This window comes from Polyodon spathula, chromosome 11, assembly GCF_017654505.1.
Source record: "Polyodon spathula isolate WHYD16114869_AA chromosome 11, ASM1765450v1, whole genome shotgun sequence".
NCBI classification, from domain to species: domain Eukaryota; kingdom Metazoa; phylum Chordata; class Actinopteri; order Acipenseriformes; family Polyodontidae; genus Polyodon; species Polyodon spathula.
Window position 1 is genome coordinate 22,133,230 of NC_054544.1, and position 25,723 is coordinate 22,158,952.

The window sequence follows — 25,723 nt, forward strand, 5'->3', positions numbered from 1 at the left end:
GTCATCTATGTAAGCAGCGGCGTACTGCTGATGGGGCGATCCATCATCCGCTGGAACGTGGCTGGCGCTTTGTGCAAACCAAAACGCACAGTCCTAAATTGGTACAACCCGAAGGGAGTTGAAAACGCCATCCTCTCTCTGGATTCTGGGGTCAGGGGTATCTGCCAATACCCCTTTGTTAAATGCAGTGTCATCATAAAATGAGCCATGCCTAGACGCTCCAGCAACTCATCTACTCATCTTTCCTTTCAGGTATACGATATGGTCTCTGGTGAACTGGCACCCCTGACTCAATTTCAATATGATGATGGGCTACTCGAGTCTGCCCCAGGATGGGAGAAAACACATCAGGAAACTTCTCTACTAGCACCTGAGCCTGACATTTCTGTGTTGGTGTCAGACTGCCTGCAATCTGGACCGACCCCTTTTTCGCCAAAAAACAGAAAGATCAGGTCCCAGGTCGGTGACGTCCTCTGTTTGTGCCATAAACAAAGCCTCCTGTTACAACCAGGGTTTCAAGAGGTTCACATGATAAATGTGCTTTTCTCTCCGTTGCTCCTGCTGGCAGATCTCATAGTCCACCGTCCCAATCCGGAGTGTAACCTCATAAGGTCCTTGCCACTTTGCCAGAAGTTTAGACTCAGAACTAGGTAGTAACAGAAGTACTTTATCCCCCAGCTGAAACATGCGCAACCGGGCTCCCCTGTTATACTGGGTCTCCTGTCTGCATTGAGTCTGCTGCAAATTGTCATGCACCCATTTCCCCACAGACTCAAGATGTTTGCGCAGGTCCAGCACATACCGGACAGTATTGGTCGAATTATCCTGCTGCTCCTCCCACATCTCTCTAACCAGATCAAGCATTCCCTGGGGTCTCCGCCCATACAGCAGCTTGAATGGTGAAAACACCATAGAAGCCTGGGGTACTTCCTTGATAGCAAAGAGAAGGGCAGGAATCAGCTGATCCCAGTAATGCACATCACTGTCAATAAATCTGTGCAACATGTTTTTGAGGGTCTTATTAAAACGCTCCACTAGACCATTGGTCTGGGGGTGAAAAACCGAAATTCTAATGGTCTTAATCCCCAAAAGTTTACGTGTTCCGCGGACTAGCCAAGGCATAAAGTTGGTGCCTTGTTCGGTCAGTATTTCTTTGGGAATCCCCACCCGGAAGAAAACCTTCACTAGCTCATTGGCAACAGACTTAGTGGACGCAGAGACGAGGGGTATGGCCTCTGGATAACGCGTAGCGTAGTCCAGTATGACCAATAGGTGAGTGTATTCAGCCGCACTCCGCTCTAGGGGTCCTACCAAATCCATCCCAATATGCTCAAACTGAACTTCCACTAGAGGCAATGGCACCAATGGGGCTCGTGGGACGGCTCTAGGGCTAGCCTTCTGACACTCCCCACAGCGTTCACAAAACCGCTTGACGTCACCATCCAGCCCCAGCCAACAGAACCGTGTCACAAGCCTAGCTCTAATCCTGTCCCTTCCCAAATGACCAGACAGGATAATAGAGTGAGCCAGCTGCAGCAAATCCTCCTTAAAAGGCTGGGGGATGAGCAACTGGTGATGCACTTCCCCAGTCTGTGATAATTTCTCAACATGGTACAAGAGGTCTCGATTGATTTCAAAGTGAGGGTATGTAGCGGCGCATCTGGGCTCGACTACCCGACCATTAGCCACAGCTGCTTGGTCAAAGAGCCTGCCCAGCATGTTGTTGCACCCTTGCTCGAGTCGGAAGTCACAGGAACGAGCTAAAAAATCAGCTCCCATGGCTTCCATCTCGGGATCAGGTCGGTCCCCAGTGGAGGCAGCCGAGCCAGGAGTGAGGATGATGCAGGAGTCGCGATCTTCCCAGGCGGCTTGGCAGGTGTTGGTTCCGCGGCTCGGAACTGTTCTGCCAGTAACACCGCCTGATCCAAAGATGCTGGGGCATTCCGCTGCACCCATACCCATGGTTCAGGGGCCAAGCATTCCACGAACCTCCTCGATGGTTTCCACCAACCTTGCTTTGGTGGACTAGCCAGCCCATAGCATAATTTTTCAGCCGATGCATAAGTGCACTTCTGTTAGCTACATTGATCTCAAATGTGCAGTTTTGAAAAAAAATTTAATACATGTTTTGTTACGACATCTGGTAAAAATATTCTCAGTTTCACAGTAAATCTGTTACACTTGCACTACCTGACTCATTTCACCTCAGCAGTGTCTTCTGATAGGTCTCTGTCTGAAAGTGTGAAAGCAGGTGGTTGGTTAATGACAGGAAAGAAGCCATTGAAGGGGTGAGGGTGTTTTCATTCAAAAGGGGAACTGCATCTGAATGCCGTCGTGTGTACTCGATACAATATCATGTTTTCAAAAAATAAATACAACATTTTAGATATACAGCTATGGCCAAAAGTTTTGCATCACCTTATAGAACTAACACATTTTGCTAAAGTCGAATGAAACCTGCTTCATTAACATATTGAATTACACAGCGCTTTCTTAACGAAAAACGGACAAAAATAGATTGAAATGAAATGAATCTAACCTGAAATACTCTACTACTATTATGGCTTCCGGCAGACTTTTGTGATATCATTGTGTAGTTTCTTTGATTACATACTGGTAAATAAATTATGTTCATATACCTTTTTTAATTTTTTTTTTTTTTTAATTATGTCTCAATCCTACAATTCTATGTGCTGCAAAACTGTTGGCCATAAGCTGTATATATATCCACCTACATCTATAGTAGCTCAAGAAACCACTTTAAGATACTAAGTTAAAATAATTAATGCAGAGCGACTCCCCTTTCACCCCACTCAGATCCCTTATCAAATCAATATAAAACTGCTTGAGGAACAGAAATGTAAGTATACCCCTGTGACAAGGTCTTGTTCGTGTCATGCGCGCGGGTCGCCACTGTTCAAGCACACAGACAGACAGCCGCAGTGTTAATGTTGAAAACGCCGGCTCAGGCGCGCAGGTTTTATTCACAAACAGACAGAAAACGAAAGTAAAATAAAGGTGGTCATGTGACGTTACCAGCAATGGTAACGCACGGAGGACTAATACATCAAGCTGTATAAAGCTGTGCAAAATAAAACACAATACCACAAACTATAAATCAACGGTGCTGACGGACTCTCGGTTGAGACCTGCCCATCTTCTGATTGAGGACCAGCAAAGCCAATCACTTGCTGCCCTTTCCCTCAACTAACCATAGCAGGCAGCGAGTCTCAATTGACCGGACGTCAGTAAACAATCATTCAATTACACAAATGAACTCCAAAACGATACACAATAAACCCATTCCCACATATAAATCACACCAACACTCATTTAACATTGTGCAGGGCAATTGCCCAGCCACAACCCCCTCATAGATGTTTACCACAATACATTTTCACGGCCATTTTGCAGTTTTACCATACCCTTTACATTATATTTGGTACGATACAGCTTTAGACGGAAGAAAGCTCTTAATGGGAAAGCTGGTGGTTGATTTCACTCTCTGGGTTAAATGCCCTAGGAAATGCAAATATATCAGACTACCTGAAAGTAAGGCATGCAAACTTAGTTTGGTATCAAATATACAGTACTTTAAAAACGAATATGCTTGTTTGCTATGAATATGCGTCTTTTAAAGCCAACAGGGGGACCTACATAGCAAACACAACAGGTAATGGGTTTACAAGTATAATATTTAGCTACAGTACAAAAATAAAAAGTTCAAGGGCTGGTGAAACCTGTTTCCTTGTATGAACTGTCATATAGTAGTTTCCTGTGTGGGTGTTTGTTACGGGCTTCTTGCTTTGCCATTTCGTAAATAGTTACGAGTAGAGGAAGTGTGCACACATTGTGAAAGTAAAGAACACATTCAGAACAGCTTCACGAAGAGGCAGAGGGAGTTCTGTGAGTAAAACACGTTTTAATAGAATTATTTGTTTTTAACAATTATTGTTCTGTTATATGTTGCTGGTTTTGCGAAAATTAAATTATTCTGTAACAAACAACTTAGGCGAACATATTGATTTTTTTTTTTTTTTTTTTTGTCCCCAATTTATTAGTTGTACAGTTTCATTAATATTTTAATGTCCTTTTCGCAAAACAAATTTTACCCCATGTCTTGCAACATGTGTATAGAACAGTGCATCAGCTGTGTTTTAGGAAGTCACAGAAACAAGCACACTGCATTGTGACTACTCCATCAGCCTGTATAATATTGAGAAAAAATGCACAATTTTAAGCTCCCAGTCAGACCTGTTAGAAAGGGCTGTCCCCATGTGTAGTACAGTTATAGTTCATAATACTCGACTCTATATAAGCTGCTTCAGTAATAATAGAGGGATGCACACCTTCTCAGTTATTCTCCTTAAAGCAATGTTGGGCAGATTTACTTGATTTCCTTATGCCTGGTCACACCCAGCTGGAAATGTATTTCATTTGGCTTCTGTATTCTAAATAACAAAAAGTGTAAGAGTAAAGCTTGATATTTGAATTACATAAGGATTGGTGTTTATGAAGCTTTACTGCTTGGACTAGTTTTTCAACATACTTTTACTAAAACGGTTTAAAGTAGAAAATGGAGGTAGGGTTTTTAAGCTTCACTGAAGCAATCTGAAGTCCATTTACGTTTTTGTTGTTTATCACAACATTAAAATGTTCAGATAATCACATTTTTTAAAATAAGTTACAGCGGTAGACTTTCAAAAAAACCTCTTAAAAAGACGTAATACAACAACTTTATTAACGTAAAGTTCTGTAAATGACAGGGGTTGAGGACTAATCAATGCATTTCCTATCACAACAGAGCAGACGAGCACAGCACTCCCCATGTTACCAAGGAGGTGTTCAGAAAGCACAGGTGTGCGGATAATTCAGGTTGTTCTGTAGTCTTGGTATTTTTTTGTTTTTTGGAGAAACCAGCTCTGATAAATAACTTAATGATTTTGAAGAAATCAAAAAAAAATCCCCCAATCTGATTCACAGGAACTGCTGTCCTCATTATATATGCCTTACTGGAAAATATAGGGATTTGCACCATCTCAGGGCACTACTTGATTTCCTTGTGCCAGGTCACACCCAGCTGGAAATAAGAGGCTACTTAATTTTGCTGTGCAGGAGCAAAAAGGAGAACACTGTACTGTATTGAAAATAAATAAGTACTACACAGTCTTTTACAGTTCTTATTGGGTATTAATACGAGGATGTCAAACACATTACCGGTTCCTTCTCAGTATAGCATTAAAAGATATACCATGTATACTAGAACATAACCAAGTATTACAGTTTCCATACACAGATTTTTATGATAAAGGTTGCTTGCGTTCAGGAAGTGAATAGATAACAGCACTAGGGTTAGATTTTAGCAGTGGGAATACTTTTCTATGGGAAAAGTACCAAAATAATAGCAAAACATTTTTTTGTTTTTGTTTTGTAGTAGTACAAGGATAGCGGCATCATTAAAACATTTCCTAGGACAGGAATTAGATATCCATATATATATATATATATATATATATATATATATATATATATATATATATATATATATATACTGTTCCTCCATAGCTATTAAACACTATAGGACTGAATTGGGAAATACTAGAATAAACTAAAATATGCAAAACATTTATCATTGGATATTAGTTTCTTCTACAATTTTTTTATATATTTCCCCATTTGAAATGTGCGTTTGTGTAAATGTGTATTTCCTGAATTAAAGTGAACAAACCAAAAACGGGAACATGAGTGTGTTTGCTCACTCTAAAAAGACATTATTATTTTTTTTTTTAAACTTTAGATAACATTAAATACAATCTTTGTAAACTATCAGAAGTTTCAAGAGGAATAAAAAGGCATGACTTGTTATGTGAATATCAGAAATCTAAAATCAATTATAAAGGAGTTTATATTGGTGTTGCTGTTTATTTATGTCTGTAAGCTTAAGAATGTTTTTTATGAGTCAAATGTTTCTCAGCCTTTTTTGAAACCAGGAATCAGCTCGATGTCTTCCAACAAGCTGTCAGAGCACTTGTTAAGCAAAGGCCACAGCAATGTGAACCTCATATAGCAGGGTTTACTTTTCAAAGCATTTAAATAATAAAAAAATTGTCAACCTCCGGTTCATACACCATATAAACGAACCGAGTTCACTTGAAAACTGCATTGTGAACCCAAACGGACTCGGTCCTGAAAAGAAATGGAAAAGGACCAAAAAAACTAACTTTGCATCAAAATCAACTCCATCCCTTTGCTCGCAGATAAGTGTGAACAGCAAGCACATTGATATATTGTTTCAAACTAAATGAACCAGACCAAGTCCATTTGAAACTGACCCAGTGTGAATGCAGCCTAAGACTGGTTTAAAAGTAGCAGAATTGCAAATAATCTTTGCTTGCTATTAATACCGAACAACACAGATGCAGGCATAGCCACATGTGTGGAGGACACCTGGGAACCAGACTGTACTCTACCTTGAATGCTCTGCTGCAGATCCATGTATGTTCAATACAGGTCTTGTCCACTTGGACAGAGTCCAGTGCCAGACTGGTTTAGTGACTGGGCTGTTTATATGGTCTGTAGGATGCCTTCAATGAAAAAAAAAACAGGGTACATTATTGGGCATTATAATATGCATGAAAGTCTTTAAGGAAAATAAGGCCTAAGAATCTGATTGGTTAGGGACGTTATTAGGACTCACCTGTTAACGTTTTTGGTTTGTATTTCCTTGTTAATTGTGTGTTTTACCAATATTATCAATGATCATTCTTAATTTTTTAAAGGAGAAGCCTAATTAAGATTGTATTTATCTTACCTGGACAACAGGTAGTCATGCATGAGTTGGGATCTTTTTCTTTGTAGGCCTGTGCTTACCGTACAAACAAGCTTTAGTAGTGGCTTTTTACTATCACTGTTTGACAGGACATTGCTTAGATTTTTTTTCTAATTTTGGTTTGGACTCAGTTATATTTGGATATTTATATATTCCAGTCAAAAATCTTGAAAAAATAAGAATGATACTGTACATAGAGGTGTACTGCATTACATTGCCTTGTTGTGTTTTTTTGATAGGAAATGAGCCCACACCTTGGCTTCCTTTTCTTGAGTTTGGTGCTACTGGACAGGAAAGTGGGTGAGTATAAGAATGGAAATGATCATTTAAAATGCCTGCTAAAGGTACTTCAATATGGCGTGCAGGGAGTGCAAGGTCTTCATTGGGGATTCCACAGGGAGCAACCTACTGGCCTGGTGCTCCTGTAGTTATGGAGGCAAATGGAGAGGGACTCCCCCTACTGGCCATGTGCCCAAAGAGCTCAAGCTGCCACCTGCAGGGCTGTCCATTGTCCTCCAGGGGCCAGTAGCTCACTGACATACATTCTTGAGAAATAGAAATAGAGAATTGCAGATTTATGAACTTGAAAAATAACTAGAGAAATTGATTTTAAATTATAAAAACCTTGGTTTTTATAATTTAAGGAACAGGGCTGTGCAAGTTGGTAAGAGCTCCATGTGTTACAGTACATACATAGATAAGATCCAATTCAAAGGATACTCAGTGGCAACAAGAACAATAATAAAGAGAACTGTGATTCCCCGCACAATAGTCTGCAATGTTTTGTGTTTCATTACAGCTCTATGTACCCCTTGTTTTTCATTGTGTTTCTGCTTTCAGTTCTTTCCCAGGAGTGCACCAAAATCAATGTGAACACCTGTAAAGACTGCATCACCTCTGGTGCATTCTGTGCCTGGTGTAAACAAAAGGTAAGGACAATCTACTTACCTAGACCTGTGTAAAGGCAAGGCCACTATTTAAAGTAGGGGTGTCGAACACGTGGCTCTTGCATCACTTCTCACAACTCACTACTCACTGAGCTCCACAATACGGCTCATTGGCCTTGAATATCAAAAGTGTCTTCCAACAGTCCGAAACTTGTCTGTCTTAACCCGACTTATCCCGAATGTTGTTTCCATCATAAAATGAAATAATTTTCTGGAATGAGTGCAATTGACATAAAGGTGACGGAATAACGGTTCTGTATTTAAATGAGAAACCTACATGTTAATGTTGCAAATTACAGTTTTTACATCATTTCAGGATTTCAATCAGTGGACAGGTGGGATTGAAAGGTAGTAAAGGCGCAAAAACAAAACATGCGCGTGTTTCAGGAGATACAGAGAAAGAAGAAAAGATGCATTTAATAGAACATAATAATAAAGCAAGTACATCATGACAAAGAGAAAAATAAAGTTAGTGAGCTTTTATTTTTATGTGATTTTCTTAATAATAATAATAATAATAATAATAATAATAATAATAATAATAATGTATTAATTAAATTATAGTTTAATGAACCCGGTTGCACTTTATGAAAATTAACATACCTATGAGTGATACTGGCAATGCAAGACCTAAACCTCTAAGTCTATTACATAAATACAATATCATAGCTTTATCCATTCGATATACTTGTAGCACTTGCTCTTCTGTAAGGTTCAAACAGGTGGCCCTTTGACGATATATCCATGGAGTATAACTTCGGTGTCATCTGCGATTCCATACTGTAATTTATTTTAGCACAGAGCCTGTTTGAAATATGTTCTCACCTCCTTAGGACTCTTTGAAACAGGCAGAACCATTTTAAACGGAAAAGGCTCAATTTGACCACCTCAACCCTTCTGATTTTTGCATGGGGGGAATGTTAATTAGGTACCCACTTCATCTGCATAACATGCTGTCAGAATTGGGGTTTTGCCACTACTCTCATCCTTCCTGGCCATTTTTTTTATTTTCCAGAACATTTAAGAACAGTTGGAAAGTTAAAACACTGTCACAAAAGCCCTCCTCGACGGTCGGAAAAGCTTTGATATTCAGGGCCATGTTTAAAGTTGAAATAAAGTGTCCAATTCAAGGATAAGTTTGAAAGGTCAGCAAGGACAATCTGTAAAAGTGAAAAAATAAAACCTGAAAATCAGTACCTCCAATTTCAGATTATCCTAACTTCATTTTACATACTGCTGTTTTGAGAAATCCCCAAAACATCAGATTTAAAACAAATGATTTGGTTGGTAATGGGAAACAATGATAAATCAAATTAAATATGGGTATGTTTTTCCGGGACACTCAAAAAAACAAAATACTATTTTCAGTCTGCAAAAATTAAATAGTTTCATTTGGTCCCTGAAACCAACTATACAATGAAGTGCTAATACAATACTGCACTTCAGTAAAGTTTGCATGCAGTAATCTTAAACTGCATTCACACAGGTGGCCACCACTTTGGACTAAACTGCAATGTTGCAGGTAACTTACTGCAGAACTTTTTTTGTAAGGGGTGCTACAAACTGAAGGCAGCACTTCACCATTTTTTGGAGGACAGGTGCCACCAAATATCAGTGTTCTGGTAGCCCTGGGCATAAATGTAAATGCACACCCTTTGGGCCACTTGGAATTGAGAGACTCAGTAACATGTATGTGCTTGTTTTCTCTTAAACAGAATTTTACAAACAAAGGGGAGCCAGATTCAGCTCGCTGTGACACCAAGGAACAACTGGAAAAAAGAGGATGCACAGAGACCAACATTATCAATCCTTCTAGTTTTTTTACTCCAACTCTGGATATCCCCCTTAGAAGCGGCAGTCAACCAATTCAGTTGGCACCACAGCAAATAAGTCTGGAGCTTAGGCCTGGTATGTCATTATTTTTCCACTAAACCAATTTAAAAAAAGGAAAGTATACTTTTTGGCATATTGTACCAAATCGCAAGAGCTGCAGAACCAAAACACTGCTGTATTCAAAATACTGCATCAAACCTAAACAAAATAACACCAAGTCAATTTCATGTGATACTGCTTCATTACCAAACTGATGGATGGAGTCACCATAGTAGAAGGTAGAAACAGAGAAGCTGAAACAAAACTCTCTTTGGTTGTCATCGATTGGTTCTAAAAAATACAAAAGATGCCTTATACAGATCATAGTGCCACTCTGATACCTTATGATATTACAGTTCCTTACATAGACTGCACACACTTTACATAAATAAATCATTTCTAAATGTACATAGAAAAGTGTACAGTGTAGAAGTGACTGCAAGTTGAACACCTAGCCTGCCTGATATGTTTGTTTTCTGTTGGTATGCGTCAGTCTTTGCAAAATAAGTTGGAGACTTCAATTTCACAATTTGTGTTATTGTAGTCCACACCTTGCGTTTCGAACCACTGGATTTGAGATCCATCAGTATTTCTGAAAGCTTCTCGCCCTCTCCAACCAGTCGATCGCAGTTAGTTTAAACTCTGTACAGCTGTAGCCAAAACTTCCACATCACCCTGTAGAATTAACAAATTTTGCTTCATAAAGTTGAATGAAACCTTCTGAATGGTGTTACGTTAACATATTGAATTACATACCACTTTGTAGTTTTTCATATACTTAACATATTTCTGACAAAAATAGAAAAATGTGACATTTCAAAATCTAGCCTGACATACTGTACTACTAGTATGGCTTGCAGTAGACTTTTGTGATATCATTGTATAGTTTTTTTGATTACATGATGTTAAATATAAAATCTAAATTATGCCCATACAGTTTATTTTTATTTTTGTCTGCATCCTAAAATTGTAGGTGATGCAAAACTTTTGTCCATAGCTGTAGAGTATGAGTTTATAAGCCCTCTTTTATCATGTAAATCTTAGTGATTTTAATACGATACTTGTATCTGAACCATTTATTTTCATCCTGTCTCTTGTAATGTAGAAAGTACAATTTATATTTGCTTAAATGAAAATAAACCTATTGAGTCTTTATTCCAAAGACAACCCTGACAAAGAGATCTTGACAATCTCATCTAGAACCAGAATACCATTTGTTTAGAAAGACTCCTGCTGTGAAAATCGGCTTGGTGGAATCTTTTTAAACAATGCTGACCTTTATCAGATTTAAGTACCGAGCTTCAGTGTTTTTTGCTCTTGAGGCAATACATTTCTAGTTACGAGACATTGTGTCTGAATGGTGCCATACCGCCCTCTGGTGGACAATGGAGATGGTTCAGTTTGTAATTAAAATACATTGGCTTCAATGGGAAAACAGTATTCTTGTGACCTTGTAAAAAGCCTTACTTAGATCACTTAAATTAAGTAATGTATTATTAATGAAATGGATTAAAATTGAATTAAATCAATTTTATAGAATTAGTAGAATGATAATTACTGTACATATTTTATTTGGTACTACACTGTGTGAAATAACATCAGGAAAATAGAACTGTGATTATCAAGATAAAATGTATAACCTGATAAAAGTTATTTAACAAAAGAGTATTTTTAACTTAATGCATTTTATAAGATGTATGACTCTTTATCCAAATGAAGATGAGGATGTATCTTTCTGATGAAGATGTGATGTTACCTGCTTACATTCAAAACATCCAATCATTGAAATGATAAGTAATATTCTAACGAGAACTCTTCTGTGATTCGATAATCTTGACCATGTCCTGCCCATTTGCAATGGAAAATCAGTCTCTCGATGGAAAAGGAACTCCAAAAAGAAAATAACTCTGATGCACTTATTGTAAAAGTAAAACTCTCTATCTTTCTCAAAGAAAATGGAAATGTTTTAAGAAAGCTGTCTTGGAAAAACTACACAGAAACATCTACATGTGTACAATTGGACTGAATCTCTGCCAAGACAACAATACTCCCAACAACTGAACTTCACGGATCGAAAATAAAACAGCTGCTGGAAAATGACTTCTTGAAAATATCTTAATTCAAGTGTGAATAAAAATACATTGTTGCTACTAAATCTAAAAGTATACTAAAATACATAAAGAAGTAAACAAAGAATACTGATGTTACTTAATACCAAAGTGCTTTTTAAATCTACATGAATTGGTGCTTCCTTGCTGTAACAAGCATCATCTTAAGCAGACAATAAGAGGAAATCACTTGGTGTGTGAGTTTGTTGCGTCGTGAGACATGGAGTCCTGAAGAAAAAACCATCTTGATTTCTCTTCAAAATCCTTTAACTGTGTAGGGTACTACAAATTGAAGATCTCAAGTTTCTAAAATTGAAACTCTTAAGCACAAGGAGAAAGCTATATACAGTAGTTCATACTGGTAACTAAATGTAGTTATTTCTATGGTGCATAAATTGATTGCATGATTAATTCTGTTTAAATTGAGTATGATATAATGATATTAACCATATTTAGTATAATACTTCATTATTCATTGAAAACAAATTATTACAAACTAATACAATCTGTTTTATTTTTGTAACTTTGAAATAAAATGTATTACTTTCAACATTTGTTTTGAGTTTGACTGTTGAACTGCACTGATATAATGATAACATTGAATTTAAACAAGATTGAATATTGTCTAAACCTCAAAAACCGTATCATATTCATAGCCACAATTTAATGATTACTGTAAAATATATATTCATATGTTCAGTGTAACTCTTGATTACACTTGAATGTGAATGTAGTTTTGATGATATGGAAGGTATAGTGTCAAGATCCTTTTATCAGGTCTGCTTGGTGACATTAAAAATGTTTCTGAACGAGGTGAAACAAAAGAACGGGTTCTGGCTTCGGGTCGGATCCTGTAGTAGCGGGTCCGGGTCAGAAGCAGGTCGTAAAAATCGGACCTACACAGGACTCTAGTGCGCGATGTGTGTGTACGCCATACGCTAGCTCTCCTGTGTGAGCTGAAAAAACAAGTTTGTAGAACAGAATCATTGACAACACACTTCAGTGCATTCCACACTGTTTGAGTGCATTCATCCTCAAATATGTAAATGGTTGCATGTTATACCCCAAAAATGATGGCAAGTTTATAGCTCTATTAAGGCCAGCAATAGAAAGATAAACTTATAGCAAACATATTTTCAAGAAAAAAAATTCATGTAAATATATTAACATTATTATACTTATAGGATGCTATTTTATGTCTAGTGGTGTTTGAATAATGAATACTTATGTTTTTTTAATGGCTCTTTACCTACCAATGTAAAAAAAAAAAAAAAAAAAACAACAGAAAGCTTTGTGTCATCTTTTCAGGCAAGCCCACAACTTTCCCTGTGAGATTCAAGCGTGCTAATGGATACCCAGTGGACCTCTACTACCTGATGGACCTCTCCTACTCCATGAACGATGATCTGAAAAAAGTGAAAGACCTGGGGACAGATATACTAAAGGCTCTTAAAGAGATCACCCCTTATGCACGAATAGGTACCGTCTACATGTACCCATGTAAATGCTCAGTTGCGCCACATACTAATTATTTTATTTATTTATTTATCTATTTTTTAATTCAGTCATTGCCAATGGTTTTTACCCTGGTTTTCTCCCCAATTTGTAATGCCCAATTATTATTTTTATCCCGGGTCACCGCTGCAACTCTCGTGCAAACTCAGGAAACGGCCGTCTTTTTTCCACGCTGCAGGTCTACTGCAAAGCCATCAGACCTATAGTATCGGAGGACAACACAGATCTGAATGGCTTCTACAGTAGAACCGCAGTCGCTGTGTGCAGTGAACCAAGGATTACCCTGCCGACCTGAACCCTCCCCACACGGACAGCAGTCGGCCAATTGTGCTCCGCCCCCTGGGAACTCCTGGCCACGATCGGCGATAGCATAATCTGGACTTGAACCAGCGATCTCCAGGCTATAGGGCGCATCCTGCACTCCACGCGTAGTGCTTACTAGAAGCACCAGCCAGGAGCGCCTGCCACATACTAATTTTGCCACAGAAACAAAAACCTAACAGACCACTGATTTATAAAGGACTGCTGTTTGTTGTTTCATGTGTCCCCCAATCTAAGCCTGATCCTCACCAGCATATGGTCCATATATGTGTAAATATCATTTTTTTATTTGTGGAATTGATTATAGGGTTAATAACCTACAGGATTAGTCAAACAGCTATCCAAACTGGTTTCCACAGAGAAAGCTAGGGGAAGGCAATAGTCAATCCTCAATTGACAACTCTCTGTTTAAAAGGTGAGCCTGTTCCCCAGAAATGTGAGAGAAAGGTAAGCTTGTATAATATTTTCTTTACAGTACATATATCTGCTATGTGAGTCCCCTCCACAATATACCTCTAAACACACCCAAACCTAACGCATTAACTTCCTCTTTCCCAGGGTTTGGCTCTTTTGTGGACAAAACGGTTTTGCCATACACAAACACCCACCCAGACAAGCTAAAGAAGCCATGTCCAGATGCTGAACAGTTTTGCCAGGCAGCGTTTGGTTACCAGCATGTACTTAGCCTGACGGATGACGGGAACAAATTTCAGCGGGAGGTCTCGGCTCAGTACATCTCAGGAAACCTGGACTCACCTGAGGGAGGACTGGATGCTATGATGCAGGCTGCAGTCTGTGGGGTACAGGAGGGGGGTTGTTGCTATAAGTTCCTTTGTGATGTACTGTCATGTCATGCTCATAATTATGACTTAATTAAGCATTAAGAGGCTGTGATTAACATAAGATAATCACAGCACTAAAACCATTCTCATTTATTTTAATCACACACTCTGGAGTTGACTTTATGCTTTTTTATTTTTTTTTGACCAGACAACTTTATCGGTGTATTCCTCTTCAAAGACACTACTAAAGATATTGAAACATTTGTAATATTTAGTACAGATTTTATGATTGAAATTTATACCCACAAGTCTGCATAGATATTTTGTACTTTACTGTGCTTTCTCTTGCATTTTTATTTTCCTTGCTCTACTTTGTTTTTTACAAGGCTTTACCTTGCATGTTTGTGGTTTACCTTCTTTACCTGCTCTACCATGATTTCATTTAGCTTTTTCTCTTTGTTACTGCACTTTTCTTTTGATGGGTCCCATCATCCAACCTGGCAAGCCCACTTCCTGCTGTCTTATAAAACTAATCATTAAGCTAATTTTGGGCATTTTTATTTGCACAAGAAAAATATGAAATACAACAATTTTCTGGATATATTCAGAATATTAAAAGCATGTCCTTGATGTCTTCCACAGGACAAGATTGGCTGGGGGAATAACACTCGTCTGCTGGTCTACACATCTGATGACGGGTTTCATTTTGCAGGAGATGGCAAACTTGGTTCCATTCTGACTCCCAATGATGGCACGTGCCATTTGGAGGGAAATCGGTACACCAAAAGCAATGAACTGGTGTGTACACAAAATAAGCACTTGATGTGGCTTGCAGAAATACCAGCCATGCAGAGTTTACCACTGTATACGCTTTTATGTAAGTGATATCTGATATTGAGAAGTGAAACCTGCACTTAAAGCTTCCCTAAGCAGCAGAGAGGGAAATAAAAAATACAGATGAAAAATGCTGTACAAAGCCTTCACTGCAGAAACTACAGATTTAATACAATTTGGAGATCTGAATGCAACCATTATAAAAGATTCAAGTAAAATATATGACAAATACTCGACATGTAGGTTACAGATCAAAGTTGTGTTTCATTGGGTTTAGAGTAGACCACTCCTATCCAGAAAACCATCCAACCAGATTTTAAAAGACAACCTGATAACCTATTTTGGATAAAAGTTGTCCTGATCTTTGTGCCGTTTGTTTGTCTTCTCAACCTTATTCATCTGTATTGCACCTCCTATTCTTAGTAATACAGATAATCTTTTGATCAACTGTACACAGCCTACTAATCCTGACCACTAAGCACCGGCAAGAACTAAAGATAAAAAAATGCCACTCAGCTTTTCCCCAGTGTCTCGACCTGGTAAATGAACAAATTCCCATTTATCAAAGTATCTCCCTTATACCTAAATAACTATTCCATTTAACAACCCAGCGTCTCTGACGACCACAGTGCTCAATCAATCAAGTCACACTCTTTGCATTCTCACACTGTTTTCTGACGCGGCTCCAACAGAGAGCGTCTGCAGCAGACTCAAATTAACCAGAGAGCAGCTCTGCTGTTTCACTTTCACACCAAAAGTAAATATGGCCAAGTTTATTTCCGATCCCATTTATTTATTTATTTATTTTTTAATTAATGTTTTAAAAAATTACTTGCTTGGATTATCCCCATTCTGAATAAAGCAGGCATCTTAGGGGATATGATAACCAGCACAGTTAATTTCATTTAATTTCTTTTTTTTTTTTTTATTTGCACAGGATTATCCATCTGTGGGTCAGTTGGCACTGAAGTTAGATGAAAACAACATCCAGCCAATCTTTGCCGTTACCGCGAATATGCAGTCTGTTTACAAGGTAACACTTAAAATTGAACAAAGCACTGTAGAGGCTTTTTTTTTTAAAGTTCAAACCAGCAACCTTTTTAACAATTTTTCCCTACTTACATAAATAAATAAAATACATTTTTGGCACATTGCCCAATAAATCAAATGTTTAAGAATTAAACACAAACCTTAATGTACCATTTTAAAATACCTTTTAAAAAATTGAAAAGCACTTGTGAGTTTAAAATCTGTTGCATACGATTTTGTTTTACAAAGTAATCTGAGGATGTCTTTTTTTCAGAAATAACTCCTTAAAAAATGTTAGGGAGGAAAAATCAATTAAGATTACTAGTGATGAAAATCTGATGTTTGTACAGCAGTACAGAACCTTTTATTAGCAGTCAAATTGTATATTTTACTGTTACAAAAAAACTGTGAAAACTTCATTGAGTGAAGGTGTCATGCTGGTGAGGATCAGGCTGATTGGGAGACACATGAAACAACAATGAACAGTGGCCACAGAAGAGCACTATTGTGCTGAAACTGCCTGCCTTCTAACTAATTTATTTATACCACCTTGTTTGAGTTGTTTTTGCTTGTTTTCTACAGATAAAATCATATCGTTGTTCTCTGAAAATGTGCCTTGTTGACGTAGCTTTGCCATATAACTGCTGTGAATGTAGTTTTTCTTCTGCGATACCCATAATTTGACATAGAGCTAACTAAAGAGTTTGGTCTCCATCTTCTGTAAAATCAAAAAAGCCACATGACATGCAACGTGACAATTTACAAATGGAGTAATGCACATCTTCACAGGAACTGAGTGACATGATACCCAAGTCTGCTGTAGGGGAGCTGTCAACAGACTCCAGTAATGTAGTGACTCTCATCAAGGATGCCTATAGTGTAAGTCTTTTATATGATTACAGCTTTTCTGAATACTTATAGTTTGTCATTACTGTATAAAGTGCTAGGACAAACATGGAATTTTCATATTCAAAATTCAGACAAATATTTGAATATCATTTTCAAATGTAATCAAAGATATTACATGTAATATTGCAAAGAAAAAGATCCCAGAAGTACGAATAAGTCTCAGAGGCCTTACTTTTCTTGACCGAATTAACTTAGAAAACAAAATAATAAAGTTGTTTAAGTTATCTCTTTACTTTTGCAATTGAAAATGAGTTAAATCAGTTTGTTTAACTGCATAACATTATTGAACAGAATGGACAGTTTCCTTTAAGAATGAATTCAATTATATATACATTTTCATCAATCATATTTGTGAACAGTCAAAATGTATTGATGCACTACGCATCGTCTTGGGGAATAATGTATCCCAGTTATGTGCCAGTGAAATCTGCTTGCCATACTGCCCCCCACCACCGCTTTAGTTTGAGACTGCAAATGTTTAATTCTGTATTGGAAAAATAGATACTTTTCATTCTACAAACAGAAGTATCAATGAAGACAGCTTGTGCAGGTTCTGTAACTTGTGTTTTTTTCAATTGCAGGTATGTTCACTGTTATTATTCAGTACAGTACATTTTGTGGTGCAATAATTTATTGTACTTTCTAACCCAGAACCTGTCCTCAACTGTGATTATTGAACACAATCGTCTCCCAGACGGGATCTTCATTTCATATAAATCAAACTGTGCTGATGGGACAAGGAAGAATGAACCCAAGGGATCATGCAGCAATGTGAAAATCAACAATGAGGTAAACTAGCATTAAGCCTGGGACACACAAGCACATTTTATTTCCAAAAGGTCAATGAGCTGAACAACATATAATCATGACATGTGATAGGATTTGTAATAAACAAAGCAACTTCTCTATTTGGCTTAGCAGATCATCAAAAACATTCAAACATATTGTAGCGATCTCGGTTCCCACAGGCAGGCGCATCAGACAGGGTGAGGCAATCCACACACAGAGCTCTTTTGTACAGCGGTATTGGTGCTATGCTTCGGTGTGAGAGGACCCAGGTTCACACCCGCCCTCCACTTGTGTGCCCTCACATTGTGTGTGATGCACCTGCCTGTGGGAACCGAGATTGCTACAATATTTTAAAACATAGTACTGTATAACATTGCTTTTATTATGTATGCACTATAGCAGTCTTTAAAAGTGCATATGATATTAGCACGAGTCACCCACATCAAGCCTTTAATACTGAGCAGATGTCAGTTACAGGTAGCCTGACTAGGAGAGCCCGGGGTGTTACTTGGCCAGTCTATAGCTTTCATGTATACAACCCATATTAAAGGTTAGAATTATGTTTATAAATGGCTGTGGCAAAGTGGTTAACATTGTGCAGGTGCAGGAATGCAGCAGTGATCAGTGAACAGACAGACAACGGTAATCCAGGTGCAGTGTTATTTATTTTTAGACTCCAAAGTCTGATGATAAAATGGCAGTAAACAATAGCAATGAGAAACAGGCAATACTGTTTTAATCCACGGGTTGGCCCCGAAATAATACAGTCCCAATACACACAGAGAACATTGCAGAGCCTTACTGTTTGTGTGTATTTTTTACTGTACTGTAGAGCTACAGTATATTAAACAACTGTTTTTACATTACAGTCGGCTCCCGACTAATTGGGATTTCTGCTTAAATGGGACATTCTTCACTGTGCTATTTAAGTTGTTTCATTTCTGAATATACGTGTGAGTAAGGCAGACCTGTCAACTCTCCCGTATTCACCGGGAGTCTCTCGTATTTTGGACCCATCGCCCAGGCCAGATTTTCTCCTGTATTCAGCAAACCTGTAATGTCTACAAAATTCATGGCCAGTGTGTGATTACTGCAATCCCCATCTGCTCAGTGGCAGGCATACAAGTTAACCTGCTTAGCCATGCACCTGCACCCCCCCTTAGTTGATAATGTGTTATGATTTGTTTCATAGACGTTTGAAATTGCTCGTCTTGTTAGCGATCTGTTACAGATGAGACGCAGATGTTTAGCTGTTTTCAGTGAAAGCACTCTTTCTCCCATTCTGGTTTAAAGCCTCTTACTTTCGTTTATTACTCGTGGAGGGTTTACTCAATGCCATTGTCTCCACGAAACGAACAAGCACTTAATTAACAATGATCAAAATGACTTTCAACCACACATCCGGCTTTCTCTCAAGGTAATCGAAATGCGCAATCGAAATGCGCGTGCGAAAGTGTGCGGTGTCGAAGGTCATCATCAAGTGACGAAATGTCCTCGCGAGTCGTGGTTGGGCTGAAACACTTGCTTCAGATATACAGTAGTAATTAGATGTGTCTAGAAAGTATACCATTGGTGGGATCTGACTTTCTCTTTTGGAACTTTTAGATTTCTTTTGATGTAACTGTAACTGCAGAAAGGTGCATGGAGCCTCAGTCCTTTGAAATCAGACCCCTGGGGTTCACAGAGAAGCTGACTGTGCAAATAACAACACCCTGCCGCTGTGAATGTGATGACCAGAGAGATCCTGCAGACTGCTCCAGTAGTGGGCATATTGATTGTGGAATCTGCAGGTATTCTACAAAAATTACCAGTTGTAAATTCAGAGAAACTGAAAACAAAGAACATTAATGGCTTTGGGGTGCAAAGTAATTTTCCTATACAGTATATGTTTTTCATTTTTAGAAATGATTGTTAATTTTTGTGATTATTCTCCTGAATTATTACTTCTCTGTACATAGTTCAATGAGGCAACACTCATTTCTATAGACCTGGTGTTTGTTTTGATTCATAGTAGAAAATAGAAGTCTACTTAGGCATAATTATCATCGTTTAAATAGATCTGTACCCTACAAAAATCTTAAGCAGATTTATTATCAAAATAACAAAGTTTATTTTTATTTGCAGTTAGTTTGCAGTTATCGGTATGTATTCAGAATGTTTGATGGAAGTGAAACTTATGTTTGCTTAAAATCATGATTTATGTTAATTAGCCATAAGATCTCATGTAATTATTTTGTTAGCTATGTAGTTTAATTGGCTGCTTCATGGTCCCTTCAACAGGAAGTTTGTCAGTTGTCTCATGGTTATGCGTAGCCTGTTCAATAAAAAGCACCCAACCACAACTATTGAGAAAAACTAACCAGAGATTTAAATTGGAGATTGACACTTCAGATATAACTTAGAAAACAGCTGAATGAGGAATATTTTCAGGAAGCAGACTAATAGCCCATATCAGACTAGCCTGACCAGCTTGTTCTTTTTTCTAACAGCTGTGGCTCGGGTCATGTTGGCCAGAACTGTGAGTGTCGTGTCGGGGCTAAGACTGAAAAGGAACTGACCCAGGGCTGCAGAAGAGACAATGGCAGCAGCATCTGTTCAAACCTCGGAGACTGTGTGTGCGGTGTGTGCCAGTGTCACGCCAGCGAAACCCCCGGAAAACAGATTTATGGGAAATACTGTGAATGCGACAACATGAACTGTGAACTGAACAATGGCAAGCTCTGTGGAGGTGAGGAAGATTTTCACATTCAGCAACCCAGCCCCCACATACGCTGGTTTGCAGTGAACCGAAAACCAACAATTTTCAAAGATGACCCAGTATAGGTATTTGTAAAGAAGATGTATTGCCAGTTGTGTTAATTTGGATTAAGAACTGAATGTAAATAATTTATTATTTCAGGACATGGGAAATGTGACTGTGGGAAGTGTTTATGTGATGAAAGCTACCAGGGCAGTGCGTGCCAGTGCTTGAAGTCAGATGAGGGCTGTAAGAACTCCAATGGAAATGTGTGCAGCAAGAGGGGCCACTGTGAGTGCAACGTGTGCAAGTGCAACGATGAAAGATATCAGCCGCCTTTCTGTGGAGAGTGCCCAGCCTGCCCGTCACCTTGTCCAAAATATGCGTAAGCTGATCCTTACACAGTTTATTGTACAGGAAATAATGGCATTCCTGTTGTATCTGGGTAAACCCACTTCAGGAAATAAATTATATAAGAAAAGAAGAAAATCTACAAAACCAGAGGAGGCCTTCTGGTCCTTCAGTGCTCGTCTGGTTCCTAGTAGCTGGTTAATCTCAAAACTTGGTCTAACTTGGGTCCTGAAGAATCCCAATGACTCAGTGTCAGTAACATGGCTAGGCACCCAGTCCATACTCCCATCGCTCTCTGTTTAAACAAGTGTTTCTTGATGCACTTAAAGCATTCAGTTCTTGTTAAGTACTTCCCCACACTATCTGATCACTGAGTGCAATTTGTCTGTTACAATGCAAAGGTCTTTCATTTGGTGTTGTAACAGATGCCATCTTGTCTCCTGTTCTCGTTCTATGTCAGCCATTTCAGAATTGAAACCTACATTTTTGGGACTGCTGTGTAACAGAGTTGATCACTTATTGCTGTACGATATTGGGGGTATGAATAACCCTATCTGTCTAAAAGTCACTTAGTCTGCTAGTTCATATAAACTTTAATCAGAAACATTCATAGTGGAAGGCAAATTCTGCGTTTTTGATTGGTTCATCTGCACTTTTGGGTTTACAGAATCCAGTCGAGGTTATTTAAAAACCCGTCATTCCATACAATTTGTATTGATTTGTCCTCCTCACTTAGGCTCTTCTTCTGTTACTTTTCTTCAACCGTTGTACTTGCGTATGTCCCCTTTTTGCACGTCTAATTTTATATATTTTACCTGTACTGTTTGTTTTGATGTACTATTTTCTTTTTTCTTCATTCTACAAGTGTGTTTATTCTGGACTTAAACTTTGAGATAAAATTATTACAGTACGGTAAATTAGTCTTTGGACTGGTTGAAGAGATGCTTTCTAATCAGTGAGATATATTGCAGTTGCAGTAGTTGCCTAATATGTTATTCTTTTATTACCAAAGGATATTTGGTGAAATATGTGTTCTTTTTTTCTATTCGAGGGCTTGTATTGAGTGTCTGGGATTTCAAAAGGGCCCATACAGTAAAAATTGTTCAGAAGAATGCTCAAATATCACACATACAAATGTGGACAAGCTGGTGAATGGAAAAGTCTGTAAAGAAAAGGACTCTGAGAACTGCTGGATGATCTTCACCATGGAGGAATTGGATGGAGAGAATAAATATAAAGCTATTATAAGCAACGAACGAGGTGGGTGACTGTTTTGGTGTCACTAACTGCACTTCAAAAAGCGCATTCTTTTTTCAGTTTCTCTGTTGTTGAACTTATATATCGTGTAACTATGAAATATATAACTCTTAACCAACAACAATCATCACAGTTAGTTTAATGATGGAAAGCAACATGGCAAAATTCAACCTGGTTGCCAGCATGTTTAAAATTAACTGTGTGGCTTGCTGGAATTATTATTTATTTATTTATTTGCATCATTTACCCTAAGTTCATCTGCTGCTCGCAATGTATAACCTACACTGGATGCATGAAATCTTTCAAAACTGTCTTAAGCATCTGTGTGCGCTGCAAAAACATTAACAGTCCCTAGTGAATTTCATTTTTGTCCCTACGGTATCATGGAAAACTAATTTATACATACTTTGGAGCCAAGGTACACATTTAGCAGTCTGTATATTACTGAAACAGATACGGGATTTCATGAATTATACCAGCCATGAAAACAACAGCACAGTTAAAAACAACAGTGTGTCACATGCAAGAGCCAGAGAGGAACGCATTCACCTAAAGTGTTTCATTTAAAATTAATCTCCTTTTAGAGAACTCACTTTCTTTATGCCGGTCAGCTTCAGAATATTTAGCAAAACTGAAAAAGAAAATACGGTTTTATAAAACATTTATTTCCAAAAACTGTGTGATGGTATTGATTTTTAAATTATTTATGTATGTATGTATGTATGTATGTACTTATTTATTTATTTATTATTATTATTCATAGCATTTGTACAGTAATTTTGCTTTAAATCATTTTAAACATTAATCAGAAAATAAAAACAAAGCAGGTTGTCAATCTTATTTTACAAACACTTGTACTATTAAATGGAACAATAACTCTATCATGCCGTGTCATGAGGACACTGTCGATGGACAGCCATATTTACTAATGCACCAGTTCTGCTTTAGAATGCTCCGAGTCCCCCAACATCGTTGCCATTGTGGCAGGTACAGTCGCAGGTGTAGCTCTCATTGGTTTGGTCCTCCTGATGATCTGGAAAATCATTGCCTTCCTGCATGACCGTCAGGAGTATCGGAAATTTGAAAAGGACAAGGCAAATGCCAAGTGGAATAAAGTAAGTTGCTTTTCATGCATGCACAATTTTAAAAAGTTTCAAATGCCATTTTGCTGTTGTCAAGTGTTTTTTTTTTAATGATGGAGGAGGTACAAGCTATACAAGTATAACAAAGATTTTCATAAAATTCAACACACAGCCTAAACATTGCGCCGCACAGACATTACCTGCACAAGAACAGCAAGATTAACATCAACTGATATGTGAATTTGTACTATTTTAAATGTTTTACTTTTGCTCATACATTTAACATTGCCTTAATTTTACGGAATATGATCTAAATAAAAAGGAAACAAACTTAAAAATCAGAATACAGTATGTGCTTATTTAAATATCAATACTGACCTCTAGTGTTCTTAAACGTTTACCTAGTATATAAGGAGATTTAATTTAATATTCTCTCTAATGTCTTTTCTTCTCTTAACAGGCTGATAATCCGCTTTTTAAGGGTGCCACTACTACTACTATGAACCCCAACTTCTCTGGAGACTAAATCTCAATGATGTATTACGGACAGTAACAAATATAACAATTTGTTCCCCTTTTTGTTTGGTTAATATAAGTGCTATTAAATAGGTACCCGCTAATGCTAACAGCTATTGAAGGAACTGTAAGCTTTGCCTGTGCATTAAATTATCTTTAAGATGCTTCTGAACCAGTTTTGCTACTAAACAAATAATCTGTAATCACTGTATGGGAGAATAAATGATGCAAACAATAAATGCTCCAAATACAATGGACCTTAATGTACTGTTGATTTTTCCCCGAGGATGTCCATGTTAATAGATGTGAACATACCAAGAGGTACAGAAAGTATACATCACTACCCTGGAGGACATAGTGTACATTTAAAGATTTAATATTTACAGCTTCCTACACAGGTACAGAATAGGGCTGTCAGTTAAGCCTCCAAATAGCAATCGATTAATTACCGGCCTCATACATTTTCGCTCCATTCCTCTCCACACGACATGATTGTTTTAATACCATTCAGGGTTGCCAGATCTCTATGCTAAAAAAAGCCAACTGGACTTGAAAAAGAAGCCCAAAAGAAGCCCAACCGCCACTGTGCGTCATTTCTGGTCACATGACGTCATACATCACCTAGCTTCTTAACAGAGACGGCGGCCATGTTGATGGGAATTTTACCAATACACATTATTGAACAATGTCGGTAACGGCAGCATTTTCTCACTATTTTAGGAAATTCGACCTAAGATACTGTGAAAAGATACATATAAGGGTAATCAAGATCCGTGTGCTATTTCTGAGCAAATATGGAGCCAGGGCGTGCAATTATTGCCAAGCGTTTGTTTTCCGGACATAACAAATTATATGATTAGTACACTTAGCCCATACACCCACGAAGATTTGAGATGCTACAAGGAACTGGAATTATACAACCAGTTTATCTGTGGATGGGTAATAAGAGAGGTGAACACGTGCATCATAAACAACCTTTGTGTCATTAAAACTTTTACTGGTGATTTTTTTTGTTTTTATTTATTTATTTTTTTTAATCTTATTTGTGATACCATGTTATATTTACACAAAAATTAAAAAGACCCAAACACTATAATAAAACAAATAGCAAGTTCCCAAATGTTTATTTTCCCTTTTGTCCTTTTTCTAAGACATGAAACCAATATATATATATATATATATATATATATATATATATATATATATATATATATATATATATATATATATATATATATATATATATTTATATTGCGGCAAACAAATGGGCCGGATGATTAACGGCAGGTATGTGAGGGCAGAGCTAGTAAATGGGCTCTGTCCTCTCACTGAGGGGTGTCCAGGTAGGGGACTGCCGTCCTGGAAAACAGCTACAATCCCCAACAGCAAGGGCAGAGTTGCAAGGAGGGGCCAACCCACATAAAAGGGGTCAAGCCACACCAGGAAGTGGAGAGAGAGAGTAAGAGGTGAAGGTTGGTGGAATCATAGTTGTGTGGTGCTAGACAAATATTGATTTCGTTTACTTGACTTGTTGTGTATGACCTCAACTGTTTGGATTTCCCTGTTGGCTGTTTGACCCTGATTTATTGAGAACCCGACTTGTGAACTGAACCCTGCTATGCTGGGGCAGTCCAGGCCAGGAAATAAACATACAAGTACCGTCCTATTGGAAGGAACTTTGTTGTGTGTGTTGATTTGTGTTTGTCTCCCACTTCATTTGTGTACAAGTTCTAATAACACTGAGGAGCTTTGTCACTATATATTGTTAGATAGCAGGGAGGGGGTTAAAATCCTTCCCTGCTAAAAACCTTGTGAGAATGCACATTTGGGTGATATGGGGTTTAA

At 37.9% G+C, this 25,723-nt stretch overlaps 1 protein-coding gene across 3 annotated transcripts; it reads left to right on the forward strand.

The window, feature by feature from the left end:
- Nucleotides 1–3,487: 3,487 nt before the first annotated feature.
- On the forward strand, nucleotides 3,488–24,135 carry itgb2 (integrin, beta 2). 3 transcript variants are annotated; one of them, XM_041263955.1, is made up of 16 exons: nucleotides 3,488–3,552; nucleotides 7,069–7,129; nucleotides 7,670–7,758; nucleotides 9,492–9,684; nucleotides 13,065–13,235; nucleotides 14,151–14,392; nucleotides 15,017–15,172; nucleotides 16,146–16,241; nucleotides 17,027–17,116; nucleotides 17,798–17,935; nucleotides 19,541–19,725; nucleotides 20,425–20,663; nucleotides 20,835–21,057; nucleotides 22,075–22,283; nucleotides 23,229–23,395; nucleotides 23,823–24,135. In XM_041263955.1, exons 2-16 carry the CDS (start codon nucleotides 7,072–7,074, stop codon nucleotides 23,886–23,888), a joined length of 2,322 nt encoding a protein of 773 aa, XP_041119889.1. In that variant the 5' UTR covers nucleotides 3,488–3,552; nucleotides 7,069–7,071; the 3' UTR covers nucleotides 23,889–24,135. The 3 variants fall into 3 exon arrangements, with proteins under 3 accessions (XP_041119889.1, XP_041119888.1, XP_041119887.1); XM_041263954.1 differs by lacking the exon at nucleotides 3,488–3,552 and adding an exon at nucleotides 3,821–3,906; XM_041263953.1 differs by lacking the exon at nucleotides 3,488–3,552 and adding an exon at nucleotides 4,762–4,858.
- Nucleotides 24,136–25,723: the final 1,588 nt, after the last annotated feature.